General features: G+C 34.3%; 2 protein-coding genes and 1 non-coding gene across 8 annotated transcripts; 2 read left to right on the forward strand and 1 right to left on the reverse strand.

The window, feature by feature from the left end:
- Positions 1-7,538: 7,538 nt before the first annotated feature.
- On the forward strand, positions 7,539-9,383 carry LOC107815124 (pentatricopeptide repeat-containing protein At5g61800). The gene has a single exon (XM_016640643.2). It carries the CDS (start codon positions 7,560-7,562, stop codon positions 9,381-9,383), a length of 1,824 nt encoding a protein of 607 aa, XP_016496129.2. The 5' UTR covers positions 7,539-7,559.
- TRNAS-AGA (transfer RNA serine (anticodon AGA)) lies at positions 7,566-7,647 on the forward strand. The gene has a single exon. It is a non-coding gene; the product is annotated as a tRNA-Ser (tRNA).
- On the reverse strand, positions 9,273-17,424 carry LOC107821256 (sucrose nonfermenting 4-like protein). Of its 6 annotated transcripts, none has more exons than XM_075256567.1 (14): positions 17,007-17,424; positions 16,796-16,883; positions 15,834-15,977; positions 15,539-15,649; positions 15,379-15,438; positions 13,952-14,041; positions 13,005-13,142; positions 11,274-11,415; positions 10,993-11,169; positions 10,851-10,914; positions 10,668-10,737; positions 10,101-10,197; positions 9,908-10,023; positions 9,273-9,696 (listed from the first exon to the last, which is right to left on the reverse strand). In XM_075256567.1, exons 1-13 carry the CDS (start codon positions 17,072-17,074, stop codon positions 9,932-9,934), a joined length of 1,341 nt encoding a protein of 446 aa, XP_075112668.1. In that variant the 5' UTR covers positions 17,075-17,424; the 3' UTR covers positions 9,273-9,696; positions 9,908-9,931. The 6 variants fall into 6 exon arrangements, 5 of the variants coding, with proteins under 5 accessions (XP_075112668.1, XP_075112666.1, XP_075112669.1 ...); XM_075256565.1 differs by having other exon boundaries at positions 15,834-16,016; positions 17,007-17,423; XM_075256568.1 differs by having other exon boundaries at positions 11,095-11,169; positions 15,539-15,673; positions 15,834-16,016; positions 17,007-17,423.
- Between the last annotated feature and the right edge of the window lie 774 nt (positions 17,425-18,198).

Genomic DNA, 18,198 nt, shown 5'->3' on the forward strand with positions numbered 1-18,198 from the left:
TGTGAAAACATTATTACTATGAATAGTTTGGCTGTTGTATTAATCTACTGCAAGTTGAAGCGATTAATCTTCTTGGCTTTCGATTTTGTTCCTGTGAAAAGAATAGTCTATACATGGGCGTTAAGTTCTTCGGTCATCCATATATATAATCTGGGAAATAGGGGCTTTCCGTTGACTCTGAATGCGATAACAACAACAACCCAGTGAAATCATACAAGTGGAGTCTGAAGAGGCTAGTGTGTACGCAGACCTTACCCCTACCCGGAGTGGACTCTAAATAGCGTTGTGATTGCACTAAACAAATCCAAGCATGATGTTTTCTATGGTACTGTTAACTGGTACAGAGAAAAATATGAGTAATAACTTGTTGTAGCTAGTTAAGTTGCATTTATAGTGTAAAATTTCTTTCATATTGTCACTACATATAGATTAAATCCTTGATATGGAGCTAGAAAAGTTGGGAGAAAAGGGAAAATAAACACCATTATACTTAATGGACTAGAAAGGTAAGAACACAACTGTATTTCTTAAAAAGAAGGCATTGCCTCCAACACCATTAATAGCAAAGCAACAAACTGAACAAGGACATTGGTTGAACAGTAGTTTAATCAAAAGCTAAATGACTAATAATAGCAAAGCAACAAACTCAAAAGCCAGGCTGATCCATGATATGATGGAGAAGTAATATGAAAATACAATAAGAAAAAGGTAAAATCTGGAAGAAAGGCGTGGCCTTCCCTTTGCCGCTATGACTTGCCTGTTTACCTTGGTATCTGACTCACATCAGATGCACCAAAGGGTGTGACCTAGTGTTCACTGAAAAGTTTTAGTGATCGCCATTTTCATCCTCGAGTACTCCATCAAATACTTCTTTTTCTTCTTTCTCCACATCTTCTTATGCTTCACAGCCTTATAGTGCAACTAATTATAGGAGCTGAGTTGCTGTTTTCTCTTGTCTCTGGAAGTCCTATTATATAACAATCTTGAAAGCCAAGAATTTGTCCACCATATTATCTGTAGACTGTAGCCAAGGGCTAGAAACATAAAGAAATGGCAAATTTTTATGGTCCCCCCTCCTAGCAATATTCTTTTTGTATTAGGTCGTCTTGTGCTTATGTTACTATATTACGGTTTCTACTGGAGTTACTAAAGAATTGTCTTTCCTTATTTTTTATTTCCATCTTTCTGAGCCGAGGGTCTATCGAAAACAGTCTCTCTGCCCTATCGGGGTAAGGGTAAGGTCTGCGTACACATTAATTACCCTCCCCAGACCTCACTTTGTAAGATTTTACTGGGTAGTTGTTGTTGTATTAGGTCGTCCTGCGTATCCACCACTAAGGGTTTATATATTCTCTCTTTGAATTTTTTTGAATTGATACGATAACAACAACAAAGAACAATTATATCTCAATGCCAAGCAAGTTGAAGTCAGCTATATAACATGAGGTCGATTTAGAGGCGGATCTAGGATTTAAATGTGGCGGGTGCCAAAATTTCCTTTAATGTACATCTTATAATAACTATTACTATATAGTTTGTTCGGAACATTTGTACGGTTCATATTTTTTTTAGTTTATTTGGATAATTTAATAAGCACTTTATTTGCAAATATAAAAATTACATCAATTTTCTAGACCCTACTTATGAACTTTCATTGGTTATATATATTATTGTTGTCGCATGAAAATTACATCTCAGAATTAAGAAGCAAATATAATTAACATTTTAAAGAAGGAATCACACTTTTATTATTAATAACACAAGTAAAATCAATATTTTTACTAGGGAACTGCATTTTTTGTATGCTAAAAATAAATTTGCACAAGTAAAATAAAATCTTTAATAAGGGAGCTCTACCGATCAGAATAAGAAAAATAAAAATAAAAATATCTTCAATAGATAAATTATACCCCATAAGTAAATGACAGAATTAGATAAACTACAAGATCTCAAAACTTCAAATCATAAATCTAATGATTGAGAAATATTCATCATAATTTATTACTCAAGAGATTTAAATTGTATTTAACAATCATAGAATAACACAATTTTTTATGTTATAATAAAAAAGAAATAATAAGTTAATTTTGATCTCAATCTAAATATCAAGACCCAAGTTTTTTGATTTTGAAAAACGAAAACAAAAAGATTTGAGATTAAGAGAAATACTTATATTATAAAAATTTTAAACTTTGGAGGCTCTTTTTTGAGTGTTCTTGCTAAATATTAAAGATAAAGTAATAGAATAGAGGGAAAAATAAAAATAATAAACGACAAATAGGAAATTAGGAGGTAGCCTAAAAGGAAAATGACCGAGAGAAAAGAAATAAAAACACAACGAAAAGGGAAAGTCAAACAAGGTTCAAGATAAATTCGAACTTGAATTTTACACACGAAAAAAACTTTCAAAAAGATTTACCAGCCATGGCACCTTTGTCTAGTTTACGGATGGAGGTGGCAGGATCATATATTTAAACTAGTTAAAAAAAAATTATGCATAAATATATGATAATTTTACCAACCGAGCAGGTGCCATACCACCCCTACCCATAAGGGTGGATCCGCCCCTAGTCGATTGTAGTTATACTATACTCTGCACTTAATTGTGCAGATTTTGGAGTCAGACCTAGTCGAGCTTTGTGAGCTGAGCTGTTTGCTGTACTGTGGAGACCGAGGTAGAGCTACTTCCTGCCTGGCGTCTCTTCCTACCTTTCCTTATTGTTGTTGTTTCAAATAGTCTTTTATGTTTCAGACTTATATTCGTACGGTAGAACTCATGACTCAGTATTAACAGTTTTGGGAAGTTGTATAATGATTTGACATTATCTATGGTTATTTGTCTTTCAAACGTATTTATTGTATTATTTTTTACTCCCTCCATTTCAGTTTATGTGAACCTATTTCCTTTTTGGTCCGTTCCAAAAAGAATGACCTCTTTTTAAATTTGGAAACAATTTAGCTTAAACTTACAATTCTATCCTTAATGAGAGACTTTTATAACCACACAAATACTTTGGGCTTCTTTTTATCTTGTTAAGGACCCCAAATTCAAAAAATCGCCATTTTTTAAACTCCTTGCTCAGTCAAACAGGTTCATATAAATTGGAACGAAGAGAGTATCATATTTCGTTCTTGCTTTTATGATTGACTTGTCTACTAAGTGGGTTAGGCTTCATCACGACCGATAAGTAACGGATTTAGATTAATAAAGGCGAGGAAATCTATGCACTCTCCATGTGGATAAAAGCAGAAAAAAGGATATAAACAAATCGATACTTTAACTGAAAAGTGGAATGCGCTTAGTAAAAAGATGCAATTCAGATGGATAAGTAAGTGGAAAGTGTTTGGTTAAAACTTAAAAAGCATTTAACGGAGGCCATATAACATTAAAAATTAAGTAAAGGATGCTAAAAGAAGAAAACAAAGGACCCTCCAACCTACTAAAAGTGGAATATGATGCAGATTGGCTTTTTCTAAAAAAAAGTACAATTACTTTGCATCGTTCGTTTTTAATAACTCATTAAAAAAATTCAAATGATTCTAAGGAATCTTGTGGAAGCTGAAAGCCACTAATTCATTAAGTGGGGAGGAGACATTATCCCAGCGAAAAAAGGATCTAAATGTGGAAAGTGTACAATATATGTCATTTTCCATTATGTTCCTTTTGAAAGTGAAATTCTTGGTAGACAAAGGAACTAAAGGGATTGAATATGTATAGCAATCTTGGGTTGAATAATGGAGCTTTTATGTTAGTTTAGAGATTTGAGATGTTTGCTCCTTGGAATTTGGAGCTAGAGGCTTCTAGGAATATTACAAGACTCCACTATTAAAAAAATTGGGACTTAACTATATTTGTTATAAACAGAATTCTATTTATGGTGAATGTCTATATTCTAGAAAGATTCTAGGATTTGTTACGTGGTGGTTAAGTTACTTTTCCCTTATATTTCACTGATTTCCTACTCGCATTCCCTTCTTTCCTCTTTCGCTTCTGGATTTGTAGTTTTGGTATGATTTGGCTTCAAATTGGCAATGTGTACTGTCCTTCACTGTATTAGATGTTAGAACGTCTTTGAAATAAAATACTTTATTTTCTTTCCATTTTCTCTGGAAATATTAATATGTATTTGTATATTTCCTTTTGTACGTGAAAACCACGGGAAACAAATATGGATATCTCACAAAGAAAACTTGGATCAATGTCTAATTGTAAAAATATTTGTTTAGTTGATTCATGTACGACACATACAATATTCAAATAAAAGAAATATTTCTCTGCATTTAAGTATGTGTAAGGAAGATGTTACTACAATTTCTGGTAGTAGTAAATTAATTGAACGCTCTGGAAGAGCTACTATAACTCTGCCTAAGGGAATAATACTTGTCATAGAGAAGGCAATGTTTTCCTCCAAGTCCAAGAGGAACTTGTTGAGTTTTAAAGATATCCGCCGAAATGGATATCATATTGAGACAATAGATGAGAATAATCTTGAATATCTTATCATTACCAAGAATGTCTCTAGCCAAAAGAAGATTATTGAGAAGTTCCCATCTTTAACTTGTGGCCTGTATTGGACAAGAATTAGTGCAATTGAGACACATTCTATTGTAAATCAAAAGGTTACTGATTCCAATACTTTTGTACTTTGGCATGATCGATTGAGACATTTCTGGATCAATTATGATGAGACGAATTATAGAAAACTCAAATGGGCATCCGTTAAAGAATGTAAAGATTCTTTTAAATAATAAATTTTCTTGCACTTCTTGTTATCAAGACAAGTTAATTATAAGACCATCACCAACAAAAGTTGGGATTGAGTCCCTTGCGTTTTTGAAACGTATACAAGGGGACACTTGTGGACCTATTCACCCACCTAGTGGGTCGTTTGGATATTTTATGGTCTTAATAGATGCATCCTCTAGATGGTCTCATGTGTGCCTATTGTCATCTCGCAACCTCGCGCTTGCAAAATTAGTGGCACAAATAATTCGATTACGGGCGCAATTCCCTGATAATCCAATTAAGTCTATTAGACTTGATAATGCTGCTGAGTTTTCATCCCAAGCATTTACTGATTATTGTCTATCAATTGGGATAAAAGTGGAACATCATGTAGCTCATGTTCACACTTAAATGGCCTTGCAGAATCTTTAATTAAACGTCTGCAATGCTAGTTCGTCTCAGACCGACAAATTATCATAAATATTCTCCGTTGCAATTAGTTTCGGGTCATGACCCTAATGTATCCCATTTAAGAACTTTTGGATGCGTAGTATATGTTCCAGTAGCACCGCCATATCGCACCAAAATGGGTCCCCAAAGAAGCTTAGAAATATATGTTGGGTTTGAATCGCCATTCATTATTCGTTACCTCAAAACATTAACGAGGTATTTATTCACTGCTCGATTTGCAGACTGTCGATTCGATGAGACACTTTTCCCAAAATTAGGGGGAGAAATTGGTGAAACTAAACGAGAAATTTTGTGGAAAAAACCATCATTGTCTCATCTTGATCCACGTACCTCTATTTGTGAAAAAGAGGTGCAAAAGATTATCAATTTGCAAAGAATAAATAGCAAATCAAATGCAGACGCATTTACGAATTCTCTTATATTGCTTGTTCTCATTAATCAATAGACCAACTGAAATTGGGATTGAATCCCATGAATGTTGGAAATAGAAAAGGTGAATATGGGCCCATTCACCTGCCGTGTATACCACATAAGATGCATCTATGAGATGGTTACATGTGCAATTATTATTAACACGCAACCTGATGTTTGCAAGATAACTTGCTCAATAATTTAATTCAGAGCATAATTTCCAGATTTTCTATTCAAGACTTTATCTTGATAAGTTGGTTATACCACAATTGATTTAGCAAAATGATTTATTGAGTGCATCCACTTAATAGCTAAACTATTACTTATGAGAACTAAGTTGTTTATATCAGTTTGATATACATTATATACGAAAGTATATTACATTCTCCCCTCACAAGTGGTTCAGGGCCAGGAACCAAATAATTCCATCTTATTATTATTGATGTGCGGTGTATATTTTGATTAACACCATAATGCACAAAGATGGATTCCCAAAATTGAGGAATAAAGTTAGTTTTTCTAATATGAGGGAGAGACATGATAAACAATTGAGAAAAAGTTACGTGGAAAGAATTATCATTTGTCCATCTAGATCCTCGAATAAGATAATATGAACTTGAAGTTCATAAAAATATAATTCATCTGCAATATATTGCAAAGCATGCCAGACGCATTTGCTGACCCAAAGAAAGTAACTATATTCTCACTGAAAATGCTCATATTTAGAATAAGTCCTAGAAGGACAAAGTCTATGGCACGCTTAAAGCGTATAGACTGATCGGTTTCAAATAAACTTCTTGATAAAGAAGATGAGCAAATGATCAAAATGATCATAATAAAAGAGGCAAGTGATCTAGAAGATCACATGACATAACACTTCATAAATCTAGGTTCAGGTACCTGAAAATATGAATGAAGAGATCTCTATGTTATGTCTTTATGAAAAAGATAATATTGGAACCGATATAAAATGTTCGTCGGCGACATCTTTCATAGCGCTAAGTATCGATGAGGATCTTAAGTTTGTCGAATACAGACCCAAAAAAATATTGGCCAAATAGAAGAGTCGCAATTCAAATAGAATTGGTTTCATATGAAAGACAAGTATTTGGACCTGCAGTTCAAACACTTGAAAATATAAAGTCAATGATATGTACAATCACTTTTCGATATCTTATTTGTCTAGTATGACATGAAAACTTGATATGCATCTAATTAAAGTCTATTATATGACTTATATGACAATTCTTGAAGGATATTGCTAAAAACATATAAAATTCTTGGTCATGAAGTACTACATCCTACGTGCAATTTGTGCACATATGTATCTTGCTATAACTATAAGCATGATAATGTGATAGTGAGAATTTTTCCATCTATGGAGACACTGAAAAGGCTATTCCGCGACATTATATAAATGCATTATATATATACAAGAATGATGATTTCAAGGTGCAACATATTTATTCAAGTGATAATATGGCTGATTTGTTCACAAAATCTCTATCAACATCAACCTTCAAGAAGCTAAGAACAAGAACAATATTGCAGAAAAAGAGAGAGAGAATTCTTATTGAATTGGGATGATTTATAATGGAATAAAACCCCTCTATTTATAGGAGAAAAGTAATATTGAATTTACAATGGAATTGAGAGAATTCTCTCTTTTTCTGCAATATTGAATTTGTACGTCCGAAGTATGCTAATATTGATAAGGGGATAAACTATTGAATCATCATATGACTAACTGCTACATCAGCAAGTGATAAGCTCATGCGTTATCGGGCAAATTCTATTGAGACTTTCGTTATTAGTAGCCAAAACAGTACGTTATCAGTAGATCTCGAGCAAATTCTATTTGCTCTATAATCCAACTATTATGTGTTCGTTTTCTCTCTTCCTTGCTATGAGCTATGTTAAATACTAGATTAAAAACTGTAGAATAAAAAACATGTCGGTGGACGTGCCGGAGTGGTTATCGGGCATGACTAGAAATCATGTGGGCTTTGCCCGCGCAGGTTCGAATCCTGCCGCACGTTTTTTTAAAAAAAATTTCCTTCCCACTTTGTGCCTGCATATACAAAGAACTGCCACTTTGCTAGTTATGGTTTTGGTTTCCACAATGAACAACAACAACTCCTATGGTAAGGTTCAAGTAAGGTACAAACAATCATCGTTCTTGATATTTACACTAAAGCAACAATGCAAAACCATTTCACAAATTCAACAAGTCCATGCTCGAGCCATTACCAATGGCCACCTCTCTTCTTTTCACTCTACTCTTATCCTCACTCAGATCCTTCATTCTTTCACTTCCCTTCTCTCTTCTCTTCCTTTACAACCCAACACCCATCGCTATGCCACTCATTACGTCACCTCCATTTTCAGCCTTATTCACAACCCGTCATCTTTCTGTTACAACACTATCATTCGAGCCCACACACTTCTCATTTCCCCAAATACCTCTTTTTTATATTTCCTCAAAATGCGTCGAAAATCAGTCCCACCAGACTCCTACACTTTCCCCTTTGTTCTCAAAGCTTGTGGTTTAGTAAATTCTCTGTCCCTCGGCAACACCCTTCATTCTCAAGCCTTGAAGTTTGGGTTTTTAGCTGACGCTTTCGTGTGTAATAATCTTGTTCATGTATATACCGTCAATGGTAATACTAGTGACGCCCATAAGGTGTTTGATGAAAGTTGTTGTAGAGATGTTGTTACTTATAATTTAATCATTGATGGGTATGTCAAAGCAGGTGAGATGGGCAAAGCGAGAGAAATGTTCGACGAAATGACTGAAAGAGATGCGGTTTCTTGGGGTACCCTTTTGGCGGGATATGCAAAAATGAACAAATGTAAAGATGCCATTGAACTATTCTATCAAATGGTTTCATTAAACGTAAAATTTGATAATGTTGCATTGGTTTCTGCTCTCTCAGCTTGTGCCCAACTTGGGGATCTAGAGAAGGGGAAGACCATACATGATTATATTAGGAAGAAGGGTATTCACATAGATTCATACTTGTCTACTGGATTGGTAGATCTATATGCCAAATGTGGGTGCATTGAGATTGCTAGGGAGATATTTGAGACAAGCTTGGAAAAGAAAGTGTTTACTTGGAATGCTATGCTAGTTGGATTAGCCATGCATGGTCATGGCCAGTTATTGTTTGATTACTTCTCAAGAATGGTGGAAGGTGATGTCAGGCCTGATGGGGTAACTTTTTTGGCATTGTTGGTGGGATGTAATCATGCAGGTCTTGTTCAGGAAGCTAGAAGGCTCTTTGGAGAAATGGAAGAGGTTTATGGTGTTTGTCGAGAACTAAAACATTATGGGTGTATGGCGGATTTGCTGGCACGTGCAGGGTTGATTAAAGAAGCTATGGAGATGATAAAGGCAATGCCAATGGCTGGTGATGTGTTTGTGTGGGGTGGTTTGCTTGGTGGGTGTAGGATACATGGGCACGTTGAGCTTGCTGTTAAAGCTGCTGAAAATGTGATGGAGGTGAAACCAGAAGATGGTGGGGTGTATTCAATCTTGGCAAATGTGTTTGCAGATGCTGGTCGTTGGGATGATTTGGTCAGTATAAGGAAAAGAAGAGATTGTGCAAAGATCAAGAAGAGTGCTGGTTGTAGTTTGATTCAGTTGAATGGGATGACACATGAATTTATTTCATGGGATGACTTGCACCCTCAAAGTAACGAGATATATTCCGTCTTAAATTGTCTACAACTCAATTTGAAGCATTCTATTGCCGATAGGGTTTTGATGAACTAACAATACATTCTTTTCACTGGTACATCTATACTACTGTCATTTGACGTGTAAAAAAGTTCTTGAGTAACATCTCAGTCCAGGTTCTGTGTATTTTCTTTTTTTTCCTCGACTACACAAACTTCGTTTGTTTATAGACAATTCTTAAATAGCATTTCTCTTCCACGAGCTACTTCAGGCAATACATCGCTGGATTATGCTTTATTGGTGATAGTTGTATTCATCTTTTCCACTTAGCCAAACGACATACTGGGGACTTTTCTGTTTGAGCAAATGCGCAGCCATTACAAAGTCATCATACTTAGTTTATTCCCTCCTGCCAAAACAAAACAGTGAACTGTAATTGCCATTGGCATAAACCTTTAGAAATGGCAAAGAAGATGATTGGATCCAGTTCACTACTTCTCTTAAAAGTAACTTTTATGTTCTTTTAGTTAGTCAATACTGTACACAAACGCTCATAAAGCGATTGCAAAATATAATATGCAAATTGATTGTGGCTATTTCAGGAAGTAAAATCTAAATACCTGTGAAATTGTTCAAGAAATATTTCAGCTTAAAAGAAGATTAAACACGTCTCTCAAAGTGATTATGCCTTCTACCTGCCGGGAATTGGGATCAATAACCACAATGCGCCGGACAACTGAATCAAAAAGAGAAGGCATTCATATTAGAAGATTATGAGGCTCACAAGAAGAAGAAAAAAGAAGAGGTACAAACTTGGATCTGAAATGAGCTCCATTATCTTATAGAGTGAATCGAAACGTGTGCATGTCCTACAACGATCACGAGATACTTCATCTATGACCTCCAGGACCTGCAGTGAAATTGAATATGCATTATATGCAGAAAAAGTAGAAGAAACCTTAGGTAACAGCAGGATTACAACTTCAATCTACGCGGATTTACACACACAGTAATAGAATGTCCGCATGCCCTAAAAGGATCATCACCACGCCAACACTATTTACCAAAAAGATTCTGCAGTACTTTTACCCATAATATCTTGAATTAATCAAGATGAAAGAGTTCCAAGAAGCAAGTAAAAACCAAATGGTAACTAAAGTTTAAGCAGCTTTATATCACCATACAAGTATGACTGTCCATTTAAGTCTTCATAGAGTTATTCTGCATACCAAAGAAAGTTTGGAGACAAGAAAAATGTTTTTAAATAAATTCACCAACTTTTGTAGCCCATAGAATTCTTTTGCATGCCAGCACCTCGCTTATATTAGCAAGCATGATAATCTTGAGGGGACAAGAGACAGTGGATTGAAATGCACTTACTTGGGCCATTGTCATCTGGTCAAGCCGAAAGCGAGCATACACATTGCCTCTCGCCAAAGAGGTAATGTCACTATGTAAAGACAGCAAAATCACAAGTTTGTAATACTTAAAATAACAAACCAACTTCAATGATGCTGAAAATGAAAAATCTCAAGCAATTACCATCAGAAGCGCATGAATTACCTCCGAGAGTACACATTTATAAGGGCTCCATCATCATCAAGGATAGGTATTGAACTTATCTGACCTGTCAGAGCAAGAGAAAGACGTGCTTAGTACACGTCTTAGTTAAACAATTTTGTTCTACTCATATAATATTGTGAACCTTCTATTAGTAATTTAAGAGCAGAACTAAGGGGATCTCTGCTGTATAATGTTAACAATACACGGCTGCTTGCCCTTCCACCAACTTCTCTTGCCCATGTACCTAATGGAAGATTACCCACTGGTTGCTGCAGAAGAGGCAGATACTCAAGAGAGTGCCTAAAATGCCTGCATATGTCTAGGATTTTCCAAGGAAGAGATAAAACCAAACATAAGCCCTTGCGAAAAACATTATGAGGAAAAAACTGCAGAATTGGAAAGCAAATTATAGAGAAAACACACGCTTTGATATTCCTGCAAGGCATGCAGTATGCAACAACTGCACACACGACTCGTCTTCTGGTGAATGTAAAAGTGGAACTGCAGAGATCTTATTGTGTAATAATAATAGGGCCACATCTTTCAGTGAGTCATCAGGTCCAGCCTGTGATTGAAGAGAAAGTAGGAGGAATGAATAGAAAGAATAAGATTCTGGATAAAAGCTACTCTGAGAGAAAAGAAAGAAAAATTTATCATGGTTGGATAACCTGCAAATACGTAACCGCTCCCCCCCCCCCACCCCACCCCCAAGGCCAAAAAAAAAAAAAAAACGTACCTCTAAGTCCCGTTAGTTTAACAAAGATTTTATTCACTAAAATTTAGATAATCTATATATTACTAAAAGGAGAGGAAAAAGCCCTTTCGTTAATCCAAGTGGCAGCTTAAAAAAAAGCCACATGACATAATTAGTTACTAAATTTATTATTTAGTTAATAATTAATTATTGGTTATTCTTTTTGAATTTAAATATATATAAAAAACGAAAATAATAAAAAAATATAAAACTACCATATATATGAATATATTCATATATATATATATATTAATTGATTACTTTATTTGAATTAATAAATATAGATATCTTATAATTAACTATATAAAAAACGAAAATATAAATATAAAAAAAAACTACCCATTCAAATTGGGTGGGAGTAGTTTCAAGTTGGAGTTTTTAAATTATTTTAAAATAAAAAAGCAAAAAAAAAAATATAAAAAAAACAAAAAAAAAGAGAAGAAAAACTACCCATTCAAATCGGGGAGTAGTTTCAAGTTGGAGTTTTAAAATAATTTTAAAATAAAAATAGATATCTTATAATTAACTATAATTAGAAAATGAAAATATAAATATATAAAAAAGTAACTACCCGTTCAAATTGGGTGGGAGTAGTTTCAAGTTGGAGTTTTTAAATTATTTTAAAATAAAAAAGCTATAAAAAACGAAAAAAAGAGAAAAAAAAACTACCCATTCAAATTGGGGAGTAGTTCAAGTTGGAATTTTAATATAATTTTAATATAAAAACAAAATTAAAAAAATAATAAATTACCAATTCAAATTGGGGAGTAGTTTTAAGTTGAAGTTTTAAAATTATTTAAAAATAAAAAAACAAAAATAAAGTAATAAAAAAAAACTTCAGAGAAAAATATTAAATAACGTAATATGCTAATGAAACTTTCTATTAACAAAGTAATAGTATTAAATATTGAAAGATATAATAAAGAAAAATACATAACAAAAACGTTATTCGATGCGCTGCCTGTATAAGTCCCGTTAGTTTAACATAGATTTTATTCACTAAAATTTAGATAATATTATTAAGAACATAATAAAATTTAAAAAAAAAAATTCAATAGTAATAAATTATATATCTTCTCATATATTACAAAAAGAAAGCGAATACTAAATATTGTTTAATATAATAAAGAAAAATAGAACAAAAAAGTTATTCACTGACTATATAAGTACGTTTGATTTAATAAAGATTTCATTATTGGGTATATCGTATTGACAAACAAGATGACAATTGAATTTTATTAAAGCAATACGATCTAATAGGATCAAACAAGCCTGATCATAATTTAATTTAATTAATATTTTTTTAATATTGACCGCGCATCGCGCGGGTACGACTACTAGTTCCAATTAATAGCAGAAATTCTTTCTTAAGATATTACACTACACATAAAATTACATACTTGCAGTAACACCCTTCTGTTTGGAGGTATCATAGGCCCTGACACTTCTGCATGCAGTTGGAATTTTCTGTATTTCCAAGCTGAAACAGTGTGCCTTTCAAGCTCATCGTTGGTCAGCACTGAATGACTTCCATGGAGCTGCAAAAAGTAGTTTACCTTAGGCATGATATATAGGAATGAAGCATAGATGATACATGACGACAATGCACTAGTTATATACAAATCTAATAGTAGTAATAAAATTTATCATTAATGATCAAAAGACAGCCTCAAAGGCATCCAATAGGAGAATTCAACTGCATAAAAATTATACATAGTAGATGGAATTCAGAAGAAAGGCACTATCTTCTTGTGATTAAACCTTACTATATCAATTCTCCCCATAAAATACAATGCAAGGAACATTCATCTGCAGGTTTATGATCCTCAATTGAACATAGAAAAGTCACTTATTTCAAATATAAATGAAAAATCGCTCAAACGACATAGGATTCACTCTTCACTATTTGCTGCATTAGAAAGACCAAATGCTTTGACATGAGGTGGACGGGCATGGAGTCCATGGACAAGCAACTTATTAGCCATATAAAAATGGAGTTTCTGAGTTTTTACTAGAAACATGGATTTTGATTATTAAGATAATGAGAAACCAAGCAAGAAAATCTTCCTCAAGAAAATATTATTCTCCGGCTCATTTTCAGCACTTAAATTCAAAGCTCAAAAAGGTTAAAAACTCGGTGGACAATGGACCCATCCCTCTGCCCTTCTCCACTTAAAGACCAGGCTTTTGTCTACCGCAACAGTCAAACTGGTGACATGTGCCTAACTCACACACCACGTGCTCCACTCTTACCATTATATCAAAACCCTACGGCCTCAAAAATATTTGGAAAAATAAAAAATTTAAAATCAGTTGCCAGTTGTGCTTAACAACTACTAAATAGTACCTTCAACAATATCAAAATGAAATCAGAAGCAGTAAGCATTCCCGATATCATCGCATTCCGCTCATCCCAAAGAGGCATCACAGCAAGTCCCTAAACATATGTTCAACTAGTGAACCTCAAAATATATACCAAGCATAAAACAAAAATCAACATGTAAAGTGAATGGAGAAATATAGTGTAACAAAACATTAAAGACATAGTAAGATTGCATGAACTATTACCGGACACTAGAATTTTTCAACCAACACAGTTGCATTGATGCCCAACCTATATCCAGGGAACATTACAGGCTCAAGAGCCATACTTTTGGCAGGATTCACCTGCACTGAATAATATTTTTTCCATCCTATGTTTTCTTCAATGAAACCAGCCCAAGAAATAGATTTTCTAAAGCACTGCAGATTAAAGGAAAGACACTCTCTTCCCCATCACAGAGAAAGTTGACAAATTAATATTACACGGCTATATTCCACAACCTAAACTATAAGAACATCTGAAACATAAATGGATAAGGTGCCATACTATAGATCTTCCTACCCTGTACATGAAGAAGGTCTCCACAAGTCACTTTTTGGAATAGGCCACATAAGCAAGAATCCAAAGGGTAAAACAAAGTGGTTTCATATAATAGAAACAACTATGCTTCTTTCGCAAACTAGTCGGGTCGTCTATATTAATTCTCAATATCCATTATGTTTTGTTTGGACCCATTCCCAATACTCAATAATTTATCATTTAAGGAAAACTAGTGTTCACTAGCTGAAGAGGTTCTCTGTATTTTCTATTACATACAAATCTCAAAAAACATCGTGGAAAACACCAAACAATAGTGTAAATGTGGAAACACGACAAAGTCTTAACTCCAACTAGTCTATCTTGCGTATATGAATCTTTCATTTCCATAATGTTATGTTCTTTGCCAAGTCCACATAGATTCTGGAAAAATGAATGACTTTGAGACAATATCCCTCCACGTAACTCTAGGTCAATTTTGTATGTCCCAGCAGTCAGGTTTGGTCCTTCAGGCAGCAACTCCCGCTGGTATATAATCCATAAAGGAAATTGGGCTAGGAGGTGAGTAACTATATCCAACTATTATTTGCCGATCCATGCAATTCAATAACAAATAACAAAGCAAAATGATAGATTCATCTCAGATGGCAAACCATACCGAAATCAAGAATAAACTAGTCTTAATAAAGTGCAGACATTTTGGTTGTAGATTTATAATCAAGTCCATAATTGAAATGTATAATTTGGATATTTACTCGAGTTAACTCATATGCAAATCTCCAAGACAAATTACAACTTCCAGAATTTGCTGAGCAAGTACTTATTAGCTACAACCTTGAGCTTGAGGACAAAGGTGTCTCTGACACCCAAGAGGAACCAAGAAGACGGTCAATAGTGTACATAGAAAACCGAACCTGTTCATACATGATATGAAAAGCCTGTTTCACAGCCACATCAGAATCTAATGCAAAGACCTATGAAAAATCACCAGTTAGGTAGTCAGTAAATTTAAATAGAGATATTATTAAGTAATGGCACAATACAAGAGGAAAGCATAGATAAAGACTTCCAAACCTTTCCTGAATTTGGAATCAGCTCATCTGCTCGGGAAGATGACAACAACATGAATAGACGACGGCGGGAAACATCTATTTCATTGGCTGACAACTGCATGACTGGTTCAAGCTGTAGTCCACATGAAGATGAAGCCTGGTTGGTATGACAAAGAAATTATACGGAATTAAAATGTTAAGGAAAGTGGTTGGAGGAAATCATTATGAGTAGTTGTCAGAATGAGGGACGGAAAAGGAAATTGAGGTATGGTCATTAACCATATCAAGTAAGAAATTCTTTTCTGGTCAGCACTGACCTCTAGATGCATGCTTCTAGCAAAACCCGAGACCAACTTCGACTGAGTATCCTCCCTAAGTAAGGCAGAAGGTGTGGAATCTGATTCCTTAACAAGTATCAAGTTATTGATTGCACCATATTCATCCTGAACACAAAGCTGTTCCTGGTCGACTTGCCAGGTTCCATCAATAAAGAATTTGTACTGCATAGTTCATTTGGAGCCAGTAAATTCAACTCCATACAAAATGTGCACTTTTTTTATTTTAAGCAGGTGTTACTGTACGTGTGTAATACATCAGTAACAGCTATAATATGTAAAACTTTACGATACTCCATATCTTGTGAAGAGGTAACATTTGCTAATGGTTAACTTGTTAAGAAAGCAAGGATGTTCCTGAAAATCAAATTATTTACCAGAATAGACATATTAAACACAAAATAGGATCAGTTTACACATCAGCCAAAGCATCAAAAGCAAAGAATACCGTAATCCTCAGGAACTAGACATGAAAAATCATTAAACCTATGCCTGTACAGTAATACTAAATCTCGGAAATATATTTGCATGCTTAAGATTTGCTGATACTTAGACGCTAATAAGCATATTGATGCATCTTCTTAGAGGCAGTTAAAGTGCAGCAACAGAAAAGGAGTACAAGGGACTTAGACGGTAAGATGGATCACAATGAGTAATAGCATATCTCCCGGAGTATTCCCTCAATCTCAATTTAGTTAGCTAACTTTCAGTTATAATCCATCCAATTCATTTGACCAACCCTGATTATCTATTTCTTTACTTTATCAAAACTTCTTCTAGCTCTGTGAACAGATATTCTGTATGAAAAAGATGATAGTAACTATTTTCGCATACAGCACCTAAGGCAATTGTCATTGAGCCGCCTTTTCTTTTGATTTTTAGGTGTACTTTGGCACAAATTCATTAGCTCGTTACACAATCATCACATAGAATTAAGGGAATACCTGATGATAACCTGGTGGAAGATCAATGATCCTCTGAAAAACGGTGGCCGAACCCTCCACCAAATTCATCAGTAACTGATCAGTCCAGCTGCACCATCCAAAATCACAGGCACTTAGGCAATATAACAAGCATGTAACGTGCACTTTGTTGAATCATAACACAAGGGGCTTAAAAATAAAAGACTAGTTGTAAATGAGAAATTAAAAGTACCCATTGAAGGAACCATAGAGGAAAACTTGACTACCACCATATCGCCATGTAAAGGTTATTAGTACCATTTTCCTCTTCAGACCCAAAACTTCCCTTTTGTGGTTTCGTATATATACATGGTTTTACGGGAAGACACAGTCAGCAAATTAGACAGAAAAAATCAGTGGAAATTCCAGAGGAAAGAGGGGAAATAGGGGAGCAAAGAGCATCGGTATACCCGAATGACAAGAAGCCAGCAAAGAGCGGAAATTATATTAAAAGAAAAACTACTAGAGTAAGCAAACAGTGGAAAATGAAAATGTAACAATGGATACGACATGGAAGTACTACTATGATGTTTGTGTATTTTAATGTTTGAAATAGTTGCAGATGCTTTCTGTTGGTTTCTATTTCTTTCTCTTTTTCAACGTTTTTTACGTTTTGTCATTTAGGTTGTTTGGCTTTATATAGCAAGAATGACATTTGTATTTAGTTTCTCTTTCATATGTCCTATGTGTTTGTCCTTCTTTGATCTTTTGAGGTGTATGATTGTACGGTGAGGCTCGTTGGTATTTGAAATAAGAAATAATTAATTTTAAAATTAAATTTGATATAATTTTATTTTATGTTTGGTTAGGATAAAATTATAGTATATTAATTTCGAGATTAGTTATTCCAGGATTATCATATTATTTTTATTTTAATGGAAAAATAAAATAATTAATTCCGAGATAATTAATCTTGTCATAACTCATTTCCCAATCAAAATACCCCTAAAGTGGGGTGTGAAACTACGGCGGTCTTGACATCTCCTCCTATGAACTTCAAACATAGATGTCTATTTGTTTCTATATGATATATGATATATGATATATACTCTGTTTAACTCAAAAGATATTAAAACCTTTTTGAACAAATCAATCAAAGATGAAGGGGTAAATTATAGTCAAACTTAATTGATTCCAGACCGAACAACTTCGTAATGATGAATATATAGGAGATGAACAAGATATCGCCAATCTCATTAAGATTCAATATTGCATTCCTCCTCAGTTTCTGAGGAAAAAGAGCTACAATTGCTTTTTCTTTGAATACCAGAATGGAGCTCTTAGCTCTATTTTTTCTAGATAAACCTCGAGAAGCCCCCCCCCGAAAGCCTTTCTGGGCTATATTTATAGTTGAAGCCTCTTGATCCCCACCGTGACTTGGTGCG

Source organism: Nicotiana tabacum, chromosome 6 (genome assembly GCF_000715075.1).
Source record: "Nicotiana tabacum cultivar K326 chromosome 6, ASM71507v2, whole genome shotgun sequence".
Taxonomy (NCBI): Eukaryota; Viridiplantae; Streptophyta; class Magnoliopsida; order Solanales; family Solanaceae; genus Nicotiana; species Nicotiana tabacum.